Source organism: Peromyscus californicus, unplaced genomic scaffold, assembly GCF_007827085.1.
Source record: "Peromyscus californicus insignis strain IS unplaced genomic scaffold, ASM782708v3 Scaffold_22__1_contigs__length_63687245, whole genome shotgun sequence".
Taxonomy (NCBI): domain Eukaryota; kingdom Metazoa; phylum Chordata; class Mammalia; order Rodentia; family Cricetidae; genus Peromyscus; species Peromyscus californicus.
Genome location: NW_026294525.1, coordinates 45,757,635 through 45,775,045, shown reverse-complemented (window position 1 = coordinate 45,775,045; position 17,411 = coordinate 45,757,635). Strand labels below are relative to the sequence as shown.

The 17,411-nt window shown below is 45.5% G+C and overlaps 1 protein-coding gene across 1 annotated transcript; it reads left to right on the top strand.

Moving 5' to 3' along the window:
* Positions 1-9,207: 9,207 nt before the first annotated feature.
* On the top strand, positions 9,208-16,436 carry Vgll2 (vestigial like family member 2). Its single transcript, XM_052750643.1, has 3 exons — positions 9,208-10,925; positions 13,355-13,664; positions 15,832-16,436. The coding sequence occupies exons 1-3, from the start codon at positions 10,845-10,847 to the stop codon at positions 16,422-16,424; spliced, it is 984 nt and encodes a 327-aa protein (XP_052606603.1). The 5' UTR covers positions 9,208-10,844; the 3' UTR covers positions 16,425-16,436.
* Positions 16,437-17,411: the final 975 nt, after the last annotated feature.

Below are 17,411 nucleotides of genomic sequence, written 5' to 3'. Positions count from 1 at the left end.
TCTTCAGTTGAATATCCACTGGTGAGCCCATCAGGCTACAGTGGACAGTTCCAAATCTGCCATACGGATAGTCCTGGCTAAACTCAGTGGGTCACAAAAGAAAATCAAAAACAAACAAAAAGGCTTGACGGTGGGAAAGGGATTTGTTAAAAAGTGGGAGATTAATGGGGGAGGGAGGGAAATAAGAGGGACTTCAGGCTAGGAGAAATCAGAATGCGGGGTGTGTGTGTGTGTGTGTGTGTGTGTGTGTGTGTGTGTGTGTGTGTGTGTTGTAACTATCAAAGAAGAAATGTAATTAATTTAAGACATATGTTTAAAAGTAGATACTACCTTAAAGAAAGAAGCAGAATGAACGCTTCAGAAACCCACCAAGGAAATGAAAGGATACTGGAAAAGATCAGAAACAAAGGCCCACAGCTGCCTCCTATGCAGAAGGTACAGGGTCTGAACCGCATGCCCAAATGCAGAGCTGGGACGCCACCATGTCGGGGTTCCACTGAGCTTTTCAGGGTGACTGCTGGTGGGTTGGAACCTCCAGCTTGCCTCTGCACCATCCAGAAAGCCTCATTCCTGTCTCTCTCCCTCTCCAAACCCTGCCTGCTCAGAGAGTCTCTGAACAAAGAAAAGGCACCACAAAGCCCAGCTCTGTATTCTCGGTGGCTACTGCAACTTCCTCCCCATTTGCCCCCAGCAGCCCAAGTCCCCACCCAAGTGCTCAGCTTTCGACTGTCCTTGGGCACAAATCCGGCTTGTGGTGGACACACTCTCACCCCTCACCTACAACCTATAAAGTCCCCCTGCTTTAGTTCAGGGATGTGGCTTCTCCGGCCTCGATCTTTAGGACTGGAGAACTCATCTGAGAATTGCTTTGATCAAATAAACCTGTTTCTTTTAAAAGAAAAAAAAAATCTAGGTTCTACATAGAGGGAGAAACCTGTGCCATTTGTCCTTCTGGGTCTGGATTATTTCACTTACCATACTGAGTCACAATTGTATTTATTTTCCTGCAAGTGTCCTTATTTCTCCTTGTGGCCTCATAAACTCTACTGTGTGTATGCACCAACTTTTCTTTATCTGTTCACTTGTTGATGGATATCTGGCCTTGTTCATTTCCTGGTTCATTGTGAAGAGTACAGAAGTAGGCATGGATGTGCAAATATCTCCGTGGTGTGCTTCATTGGATGCCTCTGGGAATGTATTCAAGAGTGATGTGTCTCGGGTGCAGGTTGCCTCTGTTTTCAGTTCTTGAGGAGCCCCCATAGTGAGCTTCCAGTCTCATCAGCACTATCATCCCCTTCTTACATTTATTTTGTTTTTTTATTTGATCACTTCCTCTTTTCTCCTGCCCTCTAACACCTTCTTCTCTACTCTCTCTTTTGTCCTTTAGTTTATTTAACCCTGCTTCCTTTTCTCACTTTCCCTGTCTCTTTCCTTTATCTCATTGGTCTGCTGCACATTTATCCCACATCATTTTTAAGTTGGCAGCACGTTCTACAAGAGTTTCACCGTTTTCCATTCTGCAGCCTGGTCATTGGTGGTGTATTTTTTTAAGTTTGCAATTTATTTAATTTTGTAAAGTATTGGTCTTGTAAAGTTTGATCTTGTTGCTGCTATAGAGTTTGCTCCTCAACAAGAGGTACTCAGAACTGGGACTTCCAGATAGTCTTTTCCATAAGAAAATGCACCCCAAATTGAGAAGGGACAGCCACAGCACTAATAAATGCATGAATCATAAGGCTAGAAGAATAAAAAGGAAAATGCCAGGCAACAGGACTCTTCCAAAAGACCGTAACTACTCAACTACTGAACTCAAAGACACTGAAATAGGTAAATCACCAGACGAAGATTTCAAAGTTTTCTAGTAAAAGTGATCCGTGACCTGAAAGAGAATACAAGCAAACAGACCAACTCATTTCAGAACCTCAAGAAGAAAGTCATCTACACGGAGGAATACATTGTCAAAATGGAAGAGAAAATCAACAATATGGATGGGAGAAAAAGTAGCAGCATGGAAAAGATTTCATCAAGTAAATTCACATTTTGAAAAAAGCACTTAAATGTTAGAAATAAAATAAATGAATAAGATAAAATATGCAATGCAGTGCATCAACAAGAGTCTCAACCAAGCAGAAGGAAGAATATCAAGGATGGAGGGCAAGGTTGAGGAAATACTTCATTCAATTCTACTAAGGAAGGAAAACAATGATAATTGATTGCTACAATGTCCAGGAACTACCGAACACAATCAAGAAAACCAAACCTAAGACTCCATGGACAGAAGAAGGAGCTGAGATAAACACTAAAGCCGTAAATGGCAGGGAGTCTTCTGTTCTTGGTTTGCGAGAGTTCAGAAAGCTTGCTGCTTTCTTTCAAAAGAAAAAGACCATTGGCAGCATGTTACCTGATGCTCACAGAAAGGAAATGCAATGAGCACTTCGGCTTCCAATTACTGGGTACCAACTACGTCAGCTTCACCCATCAGATGCTCAGAAGATGCAAGTCTCGGTTAAATTGTACTACCTTGGCATTCTACATGCTTTCTGGCTGGTACTGCCAAATCTTTAAAACAATATGCATTTGCTTGGTAAGAACCCAGAATCATTCATTTGTAAGTCATGTTTATAATGTACAATTCTTCAAGAAGGATCTTGGGGTAGAAGTAATATTCACGTTGGAAATATTCATAAACACCATACATTACTTTCAAATCAAATGTGAACTTACTCCAATTTCAGAAAGCAGTGCCATAAATGTCTTTAAAGAGCAACTAGTGCAGTTTCTTCACTGTACATAAAAATAAACAGAGGACTGAAGGAGCCCCATTCCATGCCAAGGTTGGGGTCTGGGTCCTGATCTACAGGCCATCACTCATGCCACACTCCTCTGAACCTCCTCTAAGAGTAGTGAAGATCATTTCATCAGGTTGAGCCTGTCTTGCTTTCTCAGAGGAGGCAGGGCAACATCCCTTGAAATGAAACTAGTGGGCTGCGCTCCACAAGTATGTGACCTTTAGAGCTATGGACACCCAGGGATCAGAGCTGACACTTCATGTGTTTTAAGGTGGCAACCAGCAGCAGGCTCTCCCTTCCGTGCCCTGGGGGTTCTGTCCAGTGTCTGGCTACTTGCCTACACCACTAGTTGACAACAAGTACTTCGACATGACTTCTTTCTGTCACCTACTATTGGGATTTTCTTTTTGCTGACGTTAACAATCTAGTGTTTATGTCGGCCACCAAGGCAAATCCATCTTTTTTTCCCTCTAACCTGTTCTGTTTGGTGCCTCAATTTAGTACTTTATTTATTACTTCTAATTGACAAATAAATGTTTATGTTTTGACATAAATTCAAACATGATGTTTTGAAAAGTATATTCAACATATATATGTTGGAGTAGCTAAATACATCTAGCTTTTTAAAATTGCTTCATATACTTGTGATTTTGTGACAAAAAATTCTTAAAATCCATGTTGTTTGCAAATTTTGAAGACATTGGGGTTCAAACCCAGAACCTTGTGCATACTAAACAAGCACTCTACCTCATCCTAGTTTCTCTCGAAACTTTTTAAGTATTCAATTCATTATTGTTAACTGTAATCACCAAGATCCACAATAGATCTCCCAAGTTATTCCTCCTGCTCAACTGAAATGTTATATCCACTGACCCATATCTCACCAATCTCCCAATCCTGTGGCTATTCATTTAAGTGCACATAAACAGCCTATTTGTCCAACAGTAGTTGTTTAGGAATGGAGTTATTATATCACATTACTGTGGGGCTGTTTTTCTACCTCCATTGCCAAAAATAACAATAGCTCTCACCCAAGGGCAAAGCCAGATACATGAGTGTAGAGTGGGGCTTCAGATTCATTTTGTCACTGAGTACCCATAGAGTAAATGAAGGTTACAAACATGTGGTCATTCTGAAGCATTGCAGAATCACTGTCTTTAAATACTTCCAAGTGCTCACAGACATTACTAAGGTCATGGCCATATTCGGAGTGCACGTGTTTGGAAAAAGAATTAGCTATGCCTAGATGATAAACAGTAGTTATCTTCAGAAGGAAAGGAGTTTCCTTAGTGAAAGCCTACTCTGAGACCTGTACTTTTAGTTTGATACTTTATGAGGTCATGGTTAGCTGAGTTTCATTCCAAATTATCGGGACAACTGGCAATTTCCTGGGTTTTGTTTTGTTTTGTTTTATAAACTTCATTATTTAAAGAAAATTGTAAAAGAATAAAAACATTGCACACCAAAATAACCAGACTCACAGTCTATTCAACTTAATAAACATCTAAACAGATGTTTGGCATCAAAATGGAAGCTGTGAAGCCTCACATTAAAGTCTATACTTTTGGTATCAAATATATTTCATGCACTTATCCACCACCCAAACCTAAAACTGTACAGCAGAATGAGAACTAGAAGAACACTTAGCTTGTTGTCCTCTTGCGTGACCAGTGTCCGTTTTGATTCTTGTTGTGGAAAGACTGACTTGAGGCTTTAAAAATGGAATACTACTCTCTAAAATTTACATTTAATTTGGTTAAAATTCAGACAAAGTTATGGTCGGATTATTTCCTCTGAACTTGGTTGGTTCAGGCTGCTCTTGAAGAAACATGAAAACATAACACCACTTGGTGAAGTCTGGATTTCACAGCCAACAACTGGACTTTCATTTTAAGACAGCATGCAGAGCTTCGGTAATGCAAAGCTAAGAGCAAAAATGTAACTGTAGACTACTTTGCTGGGCCTAGACTGTATGCCAAGGGTCCTGAAAAAAATAAATTCATATTGTACTGTATATTTCAGACACAGACAAACTTGCTTTACTTATGCCACCATTAAATTTATTTAAAAGCCAGTCATAATAACAAGTAACTAAAAACAGACAGTGCAAGCATGGCATTTGTTGCTTGAAAATTCTTCCATGCATGCCGAGAGAAATTTCCCAGGAGCTCCTAAGAAGCTGTCTCGAGACCTCTTGGAACGTACGACAGAACATCATACTCCAGGATGTCCTCACCTTCTGTCTGTTGGTGTGGTTCCCTTTTAATCCTTTCAACATCCTGCTGAAGTCAAGTTTATAAACACAAGTTTGGGGATGGATCAACACCAATACTGTCAAGCATCTAAGTCACGCATCTGAATCCTTCAGCCAGCTTCCACTTCGCAATCTGCAAATCATGCTGCACCCCTGTGTAGTGTGAGAACTTTCATGATACGGTCATTTCTAGATGATCTCTAGACCCTATGTCTTTAGATTAGGAGGGGAATGAATCCAGTCAGAAATCAAAGGTGATTAAATTGTTTGTAAGCGAAAACTAACGTTAAAACAACTTCCTATCAGCAAATGATTGACATGTGCTCTCTGACTTAACTTTTTACCCAAATGAGTATTACAGAATGTAAATTTCTTTCAGTTTTTTCTCTTTTAAAAATATGACAATCCAAAGTACTTAATAGATATCTATCTCAATTATACATTTCACTACCTGTAACTCATCATTTTTGAAGGCTTGGGTCATATGCATTAAATTCACATAATCATCCCTTTTATGAAATACTTCATGGAGATCCAATAAAATGAATTTATGAAAGATAAATATAATTTTAACCATTCTTAATGGGTACACAAACTCAAGGAAAGATGAATTTCAGAAAATTGTGACTATTACACCAAAGATAAAATTGACTTGTAAACTACATAGAAATAGTCTCAAAAATATGAGGCAGGTAAATTTAACACTCTTATAATAATGTGTGTGTGTGTGTGTGTGTGTGTGTGTGTGTGTGTGTGTGTGTGTGTCAAGTAATCCAAGTAGTCTCAATCATTCATCTGGTCTGACCATGCATGGACTTTTTCTGAACACTGTTAGGATGTATGTATTCTAAATTTGAATGAAAATAATTGAATTTTTTCCTTGTTTTCCCACTAAATCTTTTTAGTAAGTCTTCAAACTATACGAATTTCTCTTTTTTCCTCATTTTATTTCTCTAAAATACAGTTACCACACAGACATTCCACTAGTGGGCTGTCATTTGTAGGTAGCACAGCGCACCTGAAAATCCAGCTTTGCAGAGATGTTTCCACTTAATATTATTAACAGCTTGAATCCACCAAATCTTGACAGCTGCTCTCCTAAGTCCAAACACATCTCTCCAGTTAAAGTGGCAAGATGGCTTTAGGGAGGGAAATCTCTGAGATTACCATTGTGTTCAACCCTCTGGTTGGCAGAATACGACAGCAAACAGTGCCAGCTCTTGTGATCCCAACAAACCACAGGCAACTGAGGGCCTGGCCTGGCGTGGTTTACCCATCTAGTCTTATTCATATCTCAGTTTTAAAAATGCATCTTGGAGCTGGAGAGTTGGCTCAGCAGTTTAGAGGACTCAGCTCTTGCCAAGGGTCTGCATTTGATTCAAAGCACCTATATCGTGGCTCCTGAACATCAATAACTCCAGTTCCAGGGCATCTGACTCACTCTTCTGACCTCGGTGGGCACTCAAAAATATTTAGTTGACTGACTTTAAGAAGGGTGGTCATTATTTTATGTTTTAGATCATGTTAGAATTGCAGACTAGAAGGGGGGCTGTAGATGTAACCAACCTTCTTATTAAATAAGAAACACAGAACCAGTGCAAAGAAGAAAGCCAAGAGGTCAGAGCTAAGAGCTAAAACCTTACCCTTCCTCCTGCAGTGGTCCTACCTCTCCGAACCAGAGCTACTTCCTGTGTTAAAGTCTTTATATAGAGTTCCTGTTCTGCCTTCTCATTGGTTGTAAACCCAACCACATGACCGCCTCCTCACAGCCTGTCTGTATAGGCCTCCAGGTTTTCCATGATTGGTATTGAGATTAAAGGCATGTGTATCCAATAATGGCTGTATCCCTGAACACACAGAGACTTACCCAGTTCTGCCTACCAAGTGCTGGGATTACAAGCATATGCCACCACTGCCCTGCTTTCCTATGGCTTGCTAATAGCTCTGACCCCCCGGGCAACTTTATTTATTAACATACAAATAACATTTTATTTCAAATAAAATATCACCATAGGGGGCATTTTCTTTGCTTTGTCTTTTGATGCAGGGTCTCATTCTGCAGCCTTGAACTCATGGCAATTCTTCTGCATCATTCTACCAGAGTACTGGGACTTCAAGCATGATTCACCACATTTTGATGAAGTAGTGTATTAATAGGACATTCCAGGTGTCTGAAGAGATTTTTCAGTGGTTAAGTGCTTTTACTACTTTTCCGGAGGACCAAGATTCAGCTCCCAGAACCCACACAGTTCTAGGGGTCTTGTGCCCTCTTCTGACCTCTACAGGGACAGGATACATGCAACACACACATACATACAGAGAGAGAGACAGAGAGAGAGAGAGAGAGAGAGAGAGAGACAGAGACAGAGACAGAGACAGAGACAGAGACAGAGACAGAGAGACAGAAAGAAAAAGAGGGAGAGGGAGGGAGAGAACTTTTTTTTATAAAGGACATAAAGACATTTTGGTCTAATCATAGCAGTTCAACAAATTGAATCTATCCTGAAGTAATTAGAAAGTTAAACACATTCTGATACAATTGGTTATGCATTTCTTTTTCTGTGGTTTGTTGACCCTTTTGTACATGGGAATCCAATTCTCAATCGTTTAACTGTTCAGTCTTTCTCTGAAAAAAGAAATGAGAAAGGGAATGGAAAGGGGTAAGGAACATTGGTTGTCTGTAATCAGTGGCCCGGTTCCAAGCCTCTGGACTAAAACCTGGTTTCTTCCACTCTGTTCCTGACTTGGTAGCTTGAACAGATGAGACAGTAAAAGGTTTAAGGAACCTGGGTTTACTTTGTACTTCATCGTACACTAGGGACTGTCTGGTAAGGCTGAAAAATATCACCTTCATGTGCCTGACAGCTTTTCAGAAAGAAAACACTCAACATGCTTCACTTTAGTTGTATTTTGAAACTTTGAGGCTGCTAATTTTCTTAATTTATGTTTTGGGTGGACAGGAATGCTCTCCTGACTAATTCCAAGACCAGTCCCCTATGTTCCTTTAAACTTGTGGACCATCCCTACTTGTCAAAGTTGTTATACACTACTTCCTGTAAGAGGGAATGGAGACATGTGGACCAAAGGCAGCCTCAGATCTTGAGATATCTTTCCCTCCTTCCCACAGACTACCCAGCTCCTGTCGTCCTTCTCAGATGTAACACATTACTAGGCCTTGGAGGACCTGAAGAAGTTGTCATGATTTTTCCCTAGAAGGCCAAAGCTGAGAAAGAAAGAAAGAAAGAAAGAAAGAAAGAAAGAAAGAAAGAAAGAAAGAAAGAAAGAAAGAAAGAAAGAAAGAGACAGGGAGAGAGGGAGGGAAGGAAGGAGGGAGGGAGGGAGGGAGGGAGGGAGGAAGGAAGGAATCTAGCTAAACATTCGTGGCTAAGCCCTTATTCTAAAAGGGAGTAGGCAAAGAAGACAAAACCCAAGAACCCCATTTTTCCTGTCCCCTCATCTCTCTTTTTCTCAGCTTCCTCCCCAACATACTCCCCCCCAAACACACACACACACACACACACACACACACACACACACACACACACACACTCACCAACTCTGTGCAGCAGAGCCTCCTGAAGAAGCACTCTTTGAAAGTGAAACCTCTGTGCTCAAGGCTGGATTTGGAGATTTGAACCTATGAAGCTGGGCTGGAAGCAGCCAAGGCTGGGTCAGGTTCACAGATGTGACTGTTTGGCACCTGGCCTAATAAGGTGTCCTTAGCTCTGTGGCCTGAGCCAACTCCTAGCTTCCAGCCTGCCTTGCCCAGCCAATGGCCACCTGAAGCAAGTGTGTGTGGCATCTAGGAGCAAGGCCTCCTGCATCCAGTGGATTGTGGTCCAGGTGCCTAGGGCACCATGCACATCTTTTAAAACTCTTTTAACCAAGAGCAGTGGAGAGCTGAGCGGGATGTTCTACACCTGTGCACCTTCACAATGGAAAAATCCAGAGTGTCCCCACCCTCCTGATTAAGCCACCCTTGGCCTAGCCCCTAAAAATTGTACTGGGAGATTATTTGTATTTATTCATATTTATTTTGGTTTTCTGAGATGATGATTTGTTGTGTAGACTAGACCGGGCCCAAAACCTGGTGATTCTCCTTCCTCGGCCTGCAAAGTGCTGGATTATACAGTTTGTACACGGTCCAGCACAGTTTTTACATTTTACCTTGTAATACATTATTACATTGTAGTTGAGGAATCCCTCAGGATGGCTTCCCATTTATAAGCTGGACTGGAGCCCCTTTTTGAAAAAACACAAACCAAAAACCCAATACAGAAGCAATTTAATTTCAAATGCTCCACTTTTCAAAAAGAGGTATGTTCAAAAAGTTAATTGCTTTCAGTTGAATGAGAATTGTGGTTATGGAATTCAAACTGTCAGATAACACAGCATCTATTCACTTTCATCTATCCAGGATGAACATTCCTCGGTTCTGGGTTCTCAAGTTCATCACCTGTGCCCCCAGTCCCCAAAACTGGCTCTCAATGGTTTCTTGAGGGTCTTCCCATCTAAAGAACTTTTGGTCCTTTGACCTTGCCACGAGGTAGCCATGTGTCTGTCAACTCACTCTTACACTAGATGGAAGATTCCGTTGATACATCCCCTCCCACAAGGGCTTCTGGTGGAGCTTGGAGCAGACACCAATTCCCCCCACCCCGCAATAAGAGCTCACCCCGCTGCCTTCACTGGACAAGAAAAGGAATCTCTAAGGGGTATGTTTCACACTGTCTCGCTTCTTAAGCAAAACTGACCATCACAGTTTTATAGCCAACCAAAGAGACAACCCAAGTCCTCGGACTGCAGTGCCTAGGTGCGTCTGAGAACCAAGGAGTCCTTGCTCTAAACATTAAGGAACTTTAAAGGGCCAGGGCGAGACCCTGTCTTGGCGAGCCAGGCATAAAGGGTCTGGGTAGGAGCTTTTGGAATCTTGGAAAGTAGTTCACACAGAACTGGCGCCATCCGCGGGGATCGAGTTAGTTCATTAAGCGCATCAAAGAGAACGAGATGGGATCGAACTTTAGGCAGACAGAAAGGAACGACACAAGAAGAATTAAAATTAGAGGTGGGTAGGGGGGTGCTGGGACCGGAACAAGGGTTGGTGAAAGCGCACAGGAGATGGGACAAGGGGAGAGTTTGCAAGTCTTAGTCACTGCCGGCCCCTTCCCGGCGGAGTCCCGGGACTCCTTTCATAATCTATCTGTGACAACCTAGATCCCGCAGAGATTCCAAAAGACAGCTCTGTCCCTCTCCAAGCATCTTCTGGGAACTGCCGGCAGAGGTTCTGCCACAAGATCTGCCCGCGACTTTCCTGCGTTCTGCCCATATCCGCACCCTAGCTTGTTCCTGTTCTCTCTGCCTCTGTGTCTCTGCGGTCTTTGTCCAGCGTGGAAACAAGGCAAAGGGGGAAATCGCTGCTCCGGGAGGGAAGCCTGGGGCCCCACTTTCAGGATCCACAGTCTCTGACGCCCGGGCCACAAGCTTTCCCGCGAGGGAGTTCCCGGGAAACTCTGCGACCGCGTAGCTGTCCTCTGGTCCCCGCCCCCTCGTAGCGTCAGCGCGCCACTGGCTGCGGGGTTTAAATGCGCACTAGCGGGAGCCGGGGCGCTTCTGCCCGGGAGCGCGGCCCGGCTGAAACCGCGGAGTGGGAGGGGAGCGAGCTCGCCGCATCCCCAGCCCAGCACTACCCCGCGGCCCATGACTCTGGGACTCCGGTGCCGCCCTCGCTGCTGCAGCATCCTTGAGCTCCCCCAAAACAGCGTGGATGAGAAACCACTCAGCTGCCTCCGCGGCGGGGAGCCATGAGCTGTCTGGATGTTATGTACCAGGTCTACGGTCCCCCGCAGCCTTATTTCGCAGCCGCCTACACTCCCTACCACCAGGTACGAGTCTGTTCGGGTGGGGCGGGGACCGGTGGAGCACCCCAGACTACGAAAGAAGTAGTTGCTACCCGAAAAGTCGCCGGAGCCTCTCTGCGCGCCAGGGGCGACAGACAGGCAGCCAAAGACGCCGGGATGCCGGGACCGCAGCTAATTCTCTTTAATCCATTTGCTGTCTTGAGAGGGCAGCGAAGTCGTGATAATATGCACCCAGGCCTTCCCCAGAACAGTTAGACCAGGATGGTCCCCACTGAATTTTCTTCTTAGACTCTGGTGAGAGTGCACAGGGCTCCCCGCAAAGTTCACACAGGGAAATCCGAACTTTGGTTTTGACCTTAGGGGTAAAAACAAAAAAAGAAAATCAAAAGCCTGCCTCTGTGGTTCCCAGATGGAGAGCTCCGCGATTGTTCCGGGAATAATCTCCTCCATTTCAGTTCCCAGGCGGTCGGGCCAACTAGCTCCGAAACTGGTGGATTCGTTTTCAGGAGAAACGCGCAGAGCGACCGCATCGGCCTTGTGATCTGTGCTTTGCGAAATTCTAGGGAGCATTATTCCGGAGTGATTGTCCCGCCCCAGGAGCTAGCCTTTCTGGGATTCAAATGGCAGCATCCCGACAGCCCAAAGTCACTTTTAAGATCATTTAACCCCGCTCCTGCAAACTGTTCAAGTTTTGTTCGATTCTGCCGATTTCTGGTTTCTCTTTTTCTTGGGCTGTGTGCGTAGCCAACTACTGTTTCCTTCCGTGTCCTCAGGCAAGGTAGCAGAATCTGAGAACAGTATTCCAGGGGGAAGACAAAAGTACACACCTGGAGCGGCAGAATTCTGGACCAGGCTGGAAAGCAAGCACCTGGTCTTCTCTTTGGGGAACAGTGAAACTAAATGTCGTGTTGGAGTCAACACTTCAGACAACTTCGTTTGCAAACCCCAACAATATATTAAAATGATGAAATGAGATTTTGCGTTAGGTCTCCCCCCCCCACACACACACACACACTTCCTCCCGCGCAAACTTTCCAACCGAGAATCTGTAGTTAGTCCTAGTTTGTGTTAGATTTAAAAATTGCATGGCTTCTCCTTGTAAACCAGGTGGGAACGTGGCATTCCGAGTGTGGTGATGTTGTTAAAAACTGGAATCTTTGGGCCCCAGCTTCTGAGCTCAGGAGCCTTTTCCCGGTATGGGGCGATCCACTTCAAAAAGAAGAGAGATAGTTAGGTCTTCTAGCTGGCCCTTTCTCCTTCTGGACCCCAGACCTATCTACTACATAAAATCTCTGCACCTTGTGTGGCTCTGCCCTTCCCTTCAAGGCCACCTCTGTCTTGAGAATGATTTAGCACTGTACCCGGTCCATGGCTCATTTCTAAGACAATGTGCTCAGTAGCCGCATCTGGTCTTAAAGTTTCGCTGGTACAGTGACTGGCTCAGGAGTACGCCAGGATCCCAATCTTCTTCGTGGCTCCGTTTTATAACCTCTGTTTGGAGATGCTAGTGCGGTAACCGTTTGCTGACTCTTCCTTCCTTACGTGATCTGTTTTAAAACTACAAATACGGAGAATGCGCCCGTGACCCCCAGCACTTGGGAGGCTGAGACAGGAAGATCTTACTTCAAGGCCGCTCTCAGCTACACGGCAAGTTTCAGACCAGCCTAGGTTGTATGAAACCTTGCCTCAAAACCAACCTAATGAATGCAAACAACTGACACCGACTTTGGAGGGTTTTGTGGGTGCCCATACCAAAAAATAAATAAATAAATAAATCAACTTGCATTTATTAAAAAGAGTCACAATTTCCCCAGTCATGATCCTGGAACTCTTTCTTGTTTTCTGGGCACTTTTCTTCATTCCTGATTGTGTAATGTGGATTCCTTTTGTCATTGTTGTTGTTGCTTTTCTGTTCCGTCATGAGGGTGCTTAGTCTCGTGTCTTCTTGTGCTTCTGCTGAGTTCTCCTGGAGAGAAGAGCTACCAACTTAACTTGGGTGCTCGGATTTAAAAAATTCTATATGCCCCAAGCACAGCCCCGAAAGCTGAACTCAGCTTACAGTCCTGATGGTCTGGCCTGGTTTTTGTTTGTTTGTTTTGTTCTCTCTGTTTGTTTGTTGGATGAATGGATGAATGGATGGATGGATACGTCATTTTAATGTCCTCTGAGATTTTCACCCCAACATTTTAAGAGAGTTTTCCTGCAGCCCAGCTGCAATTCTGGGGAGAGAGGGTATCAAAGAGGGCAATTTTCTTTAGAGACTATTGCAGGCAGAGAGGCAACTATGTTACCATCTATTGCTACTTTTTGTTTGTTAGTTTTTTGTTTTTTGTTTGTTTGTTTTTAGCAAGAGCAAAGCGGAGGCAGAGATGCCAGTTTCTCAATGCATAGGGTGAACCTACACTGACCATCTCTTCAGATACTGATTTTTAACTCTTTCTCTCTCTGAACAGAAACTAGCCTACTACTCGAAAATGCAGGAAGCCCAAGAATGCAACGCCAGCCCCAGCAGCAGCGCCAGCGGGAGCTCCTCCTTTTCCAACCAAACCCCAGCCAGCGTCAAGGAAGAGGAGGGCAGCCCAGAGAAAGAGCGTCCACCCGAAGCTGAGTACATCAACTCCAGATGCGTGCTCTTCACCTACTTCCAGGGCGACATCAGCTCTGTGGTGGATGAACATTTCAGTAGGGCCCTGAGCCAGCCCAGCAGCTACACCCCCAGCTGTGCGAGCAGCAAAGCCCACAGGAGCTCGGGACCCTGGAGAGGTGAGTAGGACCCCATGGAGATGGGTCGGTGGAGGTTTATCTGCCTGCCGGCCGGCTACCTCCAAGGTCCCAAAGAAGCACGGCCGGCGGGAAGAGCAGTAACCTGAAGGGGATGGGGTGAAGGGCAGCATTTGAGCAGGGCATGAGGCATGAAGACGGAAAGAAAACTCTTCGTAGGGAGGCAAAGGAAAGCGGTGGTCTGGAGGGAGCGGGGAGAGTGGCCTTGGAATTGGAAGACTTAGGTGTGTGTATCGGTCCTACCAATTCCTAGCCATATGACCTTGGGCAAGTCTTTTAACCTCTTGGAGGTCAGTATTTACTGGTCTCTAAAATTAGAATAATACTTGCCCTCTGAACCATCCCCAGAGAAGGCTATAAGAGTCAAAAACTGAAATGTCTCTTGATGCCCTGTGGAAACCTGGGGTTTCCCACACCCAATGGGGTAGAACCTTCACCAACAACCTACAAGGCTCCTTCCCAATTTCTGAAAATTTGCCCATCAACCTCCCTGCAAGCAAAATCTGTTTGAGATTACCTCCTGAAACTTGTCCGGCTTCAAATACTTGAGAAATCTTAAAGCGGAAATTCTTTACAATGCAAGCCAGTGACGTAGCAAAGACCCCAAACACCTTTAACGGTTTCAAGAAAGAGAGGAGTCTTTTTCTACATCCCCTACACAGAACTGCTCTACTGTAACTACAAAGGAACCTTCTGAATCACCCTTAGCAGCAATTCCCCTCTATTACCAACAACACGGAGGTAGAGAAAATCGTCCATAAACACTCTCAGGCAGTTTAGTCTTTGCTGTCTAATTAAGCTGAGAAGTGAAAACTTTGTTGTTTAAAAAAAAAGAAAAGAAAAGAAAAGAAACTAATTTTCATTTGCCATTTGTGCGGGGAATCACAGCCCTTATTACCCCCCTAGTTATTTTCATGATAGTATCTGGCATTTTGCACAAACTTTGCCCTTAGACAAGATTTCAAAGCATTCGTTTTAGACACAAAACTTCCTTTTTTTTCCCCTCCCATTGCCTAAATTCTTTTTCAACGGGACATTTGTTCACCATCCAGAAGGTGATTTCCAAGTCGTTTTAGATGTTGTAGCATGTGGAACCTATGCCTCCCCAGAAGTGATGTACCATGAAGTGGCATTGAATTGAATGCCTTTCTCTCCTTCTCTACCCAAGGCAACTAACTAACTAGATCTAAGCGCCCTTCTCTTATGCTGCCATACTCTAGGGAGTTGACAGTGATACTGATGACTGAATTATTATTATTATTATTATTATTATTATTATTATTATTATTATTCCTGGCATCCTCACTTTGATAAAAAAGTTTATTGCCGGGCGGTGGTGGCGCACGCCTTTAATCCCAGCACTCGGGAGGCAGAGCCAGGCGGATCTCTGTGAGTTCGAGGCCAGCCTGGTTTCCAAAGCGAGTTCCAGGAAAGGCGCAAAGCTACACAGAGAAACCCTGTCTCGAAAAAAAACCAAAAAAAAAAAAAAAGTTTGTTAATTAAAATTTGGGATTTTTTTAAAGCTGTCTATGCAAATAACACACGGCTGCTCTTTTAACATACCTGCTTCACTTAGCTCCTTCAATTCTCGCGAGAGGGGGAATATTTGAAAGAAGACCTCTAGGGAAAAAAAAAACAAACACCACTAATAACAAGCCTTGGAAGTCTATCCGTGGTCTCCCAGTCTAACATTCACCTATCTTGAAATGGAACATTTTCTGGAGCGGGGAGGGTTGAGACGGGAGAGAGGACAGTGTGATAGCTAGACCTCAGACAAAGGGACAAGGGTCTTCAGCTGCAGCCTGGAAAAGGTAGTCTGCCCTGGACCAGAGGGGAGAGGGCAAGCTCTCTTGTCCTAAAATCTCCGACCTCCTCCACCATCAGAAATTCTGTTGCTGGCATCATCTAGAAAGCTGGGTGATTCAGATGTTCTGGGTGGGGGGGACTTTCGGGGAGCCCCCACTTCTCAGTGCGTTGGCCTCACTGTCACCCGCAGCAGGCCTCTTAGAAAGCCGCCCAGAGATGAAGGCTGAGGGTCGTGCCCCTCCCGCGGCCTTCCAGCCCTTGATCCCTAGGGCCCCGGGTCCGGTAGGCTGGCACGGCCTCCGTGACATACTCCTTTCTCGCTTTCCCTCCCATCCCGGGCCAGCAGAAGGCACCTTCCCGATGAGCCAGCGCAGCTTCCCGGCCTCCTTCTGGAACAGCGCGTACCAGGCGGCGCCGGTGCCCTCGCCCCTGGGCAGTCCTCTGGCCGCCGCGCACTCGGAGCTGCCCTTCGCCACCGCCGACCCCTACTCCCCAGCCGCGCTGCACGGCCACCTGCACCAGGGCGCGGCCGACTGGCACCACGCACACCCGCACCACGCACACCCGCACCCGCACCATCCCTACGCGCTGGGCGGCGCCCTAGGCGCGCAAGCCTCAGCCTACCCGCGGCCAGCCGTGCACGAGGTCTACGCGCCCCACTTCGACCCGCGCTATGGGCCGCTGCTCATGCCCGCCGCCTCGGGCCGCCCCGGCCGCCTGGCCCCGGCCTCCGCACCGGCTCCCGGCAGCCCGCCCTGCGAGCTCGCGGCCAAGGGCGAGCCGGCGGGCGGCGCGTGGGCTGCGCCCGGGGGACCCTTCGTGAGCCCCACGGGGGACGTGGCCCAGAGCCTGGGCCTCAGCGTGGACTCAGGTAAGCGGAGGAGGGAGTGCAGTCTCCCCGCAGCTCCTCCAGCACTGTACCCGACTCTGGGCTGAGGCGCAGACGCCCCCGACTTCCCTTGGGAGACCCCCCCCCCCCCCCCAGGACCATGTGGCTGAGAGATTGCATGCCATCATTTGTTTCTACGGGTAGATGTCTCTAGAAAGTAGCACCCTGCCCTCGGCCTGGTTGCTCGGTGGTACAGAGGACTCTTTCTGTTCTTTGAATAAAGTTCGGTGGAAAGATTCTAGCCTGCACTGGGCAGACAGTAACCACTAACCACACGTGACTGCTGATTCTTTGCCCCGTGGCTAGGATGAACGGTGATGTGCTGTCAGACATAATACACACTGGATCTCCAAAACTGCAAAAGAAAAATGATGTAAAACCTCACCTCGTTAACATTTTATACTGAGTTTGCATGTTCTAATATGTCCAGCAGTTGCCTATTGATGATATTGGGTTAAATAAAATATATTATTAAAAGGCTTCATTGTTTCTTCTTCCGGTGACGCCTATGGCGCCAGAGCATTTCATCGCTGCTTCACGGCGTTGATCCAGAGTACCTGTGACTCCTGGGGTCTCTTACATCAGCTTAACTGCCAAATTAAGTAGGCCTTTTACAGGTGTAAAATTTAGACTGGTTTTGATGGTAATGTTAAGACCGTAGATGGCTGGCTTGGAGTTGAACTTCAAATGCGTGCATTCACTCGGATGAGAAGTGGAGTGGTCTGCCTTCTTTTTTGTTTTTAGAGCAAATGACAAACGTTTAAAATAAGCCCAGTTATTGGCTAGTCCTTTGCCCTTTGCCCCTCTTCTCCGATGAGGGTTCTACTTCTCCGTGTGCTTTGCTTCACCATTCACTGCCTGTAGATGAAGTGTGCAACTTGCACACTCACCGTTCGCCACCAGTAGATGAAGTGTGCAGCATTCATAAGAAAAATGGTGCGTTTGTCTTTTTTTTTTTTTTCTTTAAGTATCCTGCCCCCTCCCGGCACCCGATCTTGTATTTATTTATTTTCAGTTTTGCAGAATCAGGATCA

What these genes read in the sequence shown, in the direction of transcription:
- Vgll2 (XM_052750643.1), top strand. Translation starts at nt 10,845, where the DNA reads ATGAGCTGTCTGGATGTTATGTACCAGGTCTACGGTCCCCCGCAGCCT. An exon ending in CCTACACTCCCTACCACCAG is followed by an intron (nt 10,926 to 13,354) that starts GTACGAGTCTGT and finishes CTCTCTGAACAG; the next exon opens with AAACTAGCCTACTACTCGAA. An exon ending in GAGCTCGGGACCCTGGAGAG is followed by an intron (nt 13,665 to 15,831) that starts GTGAGTAGGACC and finishes ATCCCGGGCCAG; the next exon opens with CAGAAGGCACCTTCCCGATG.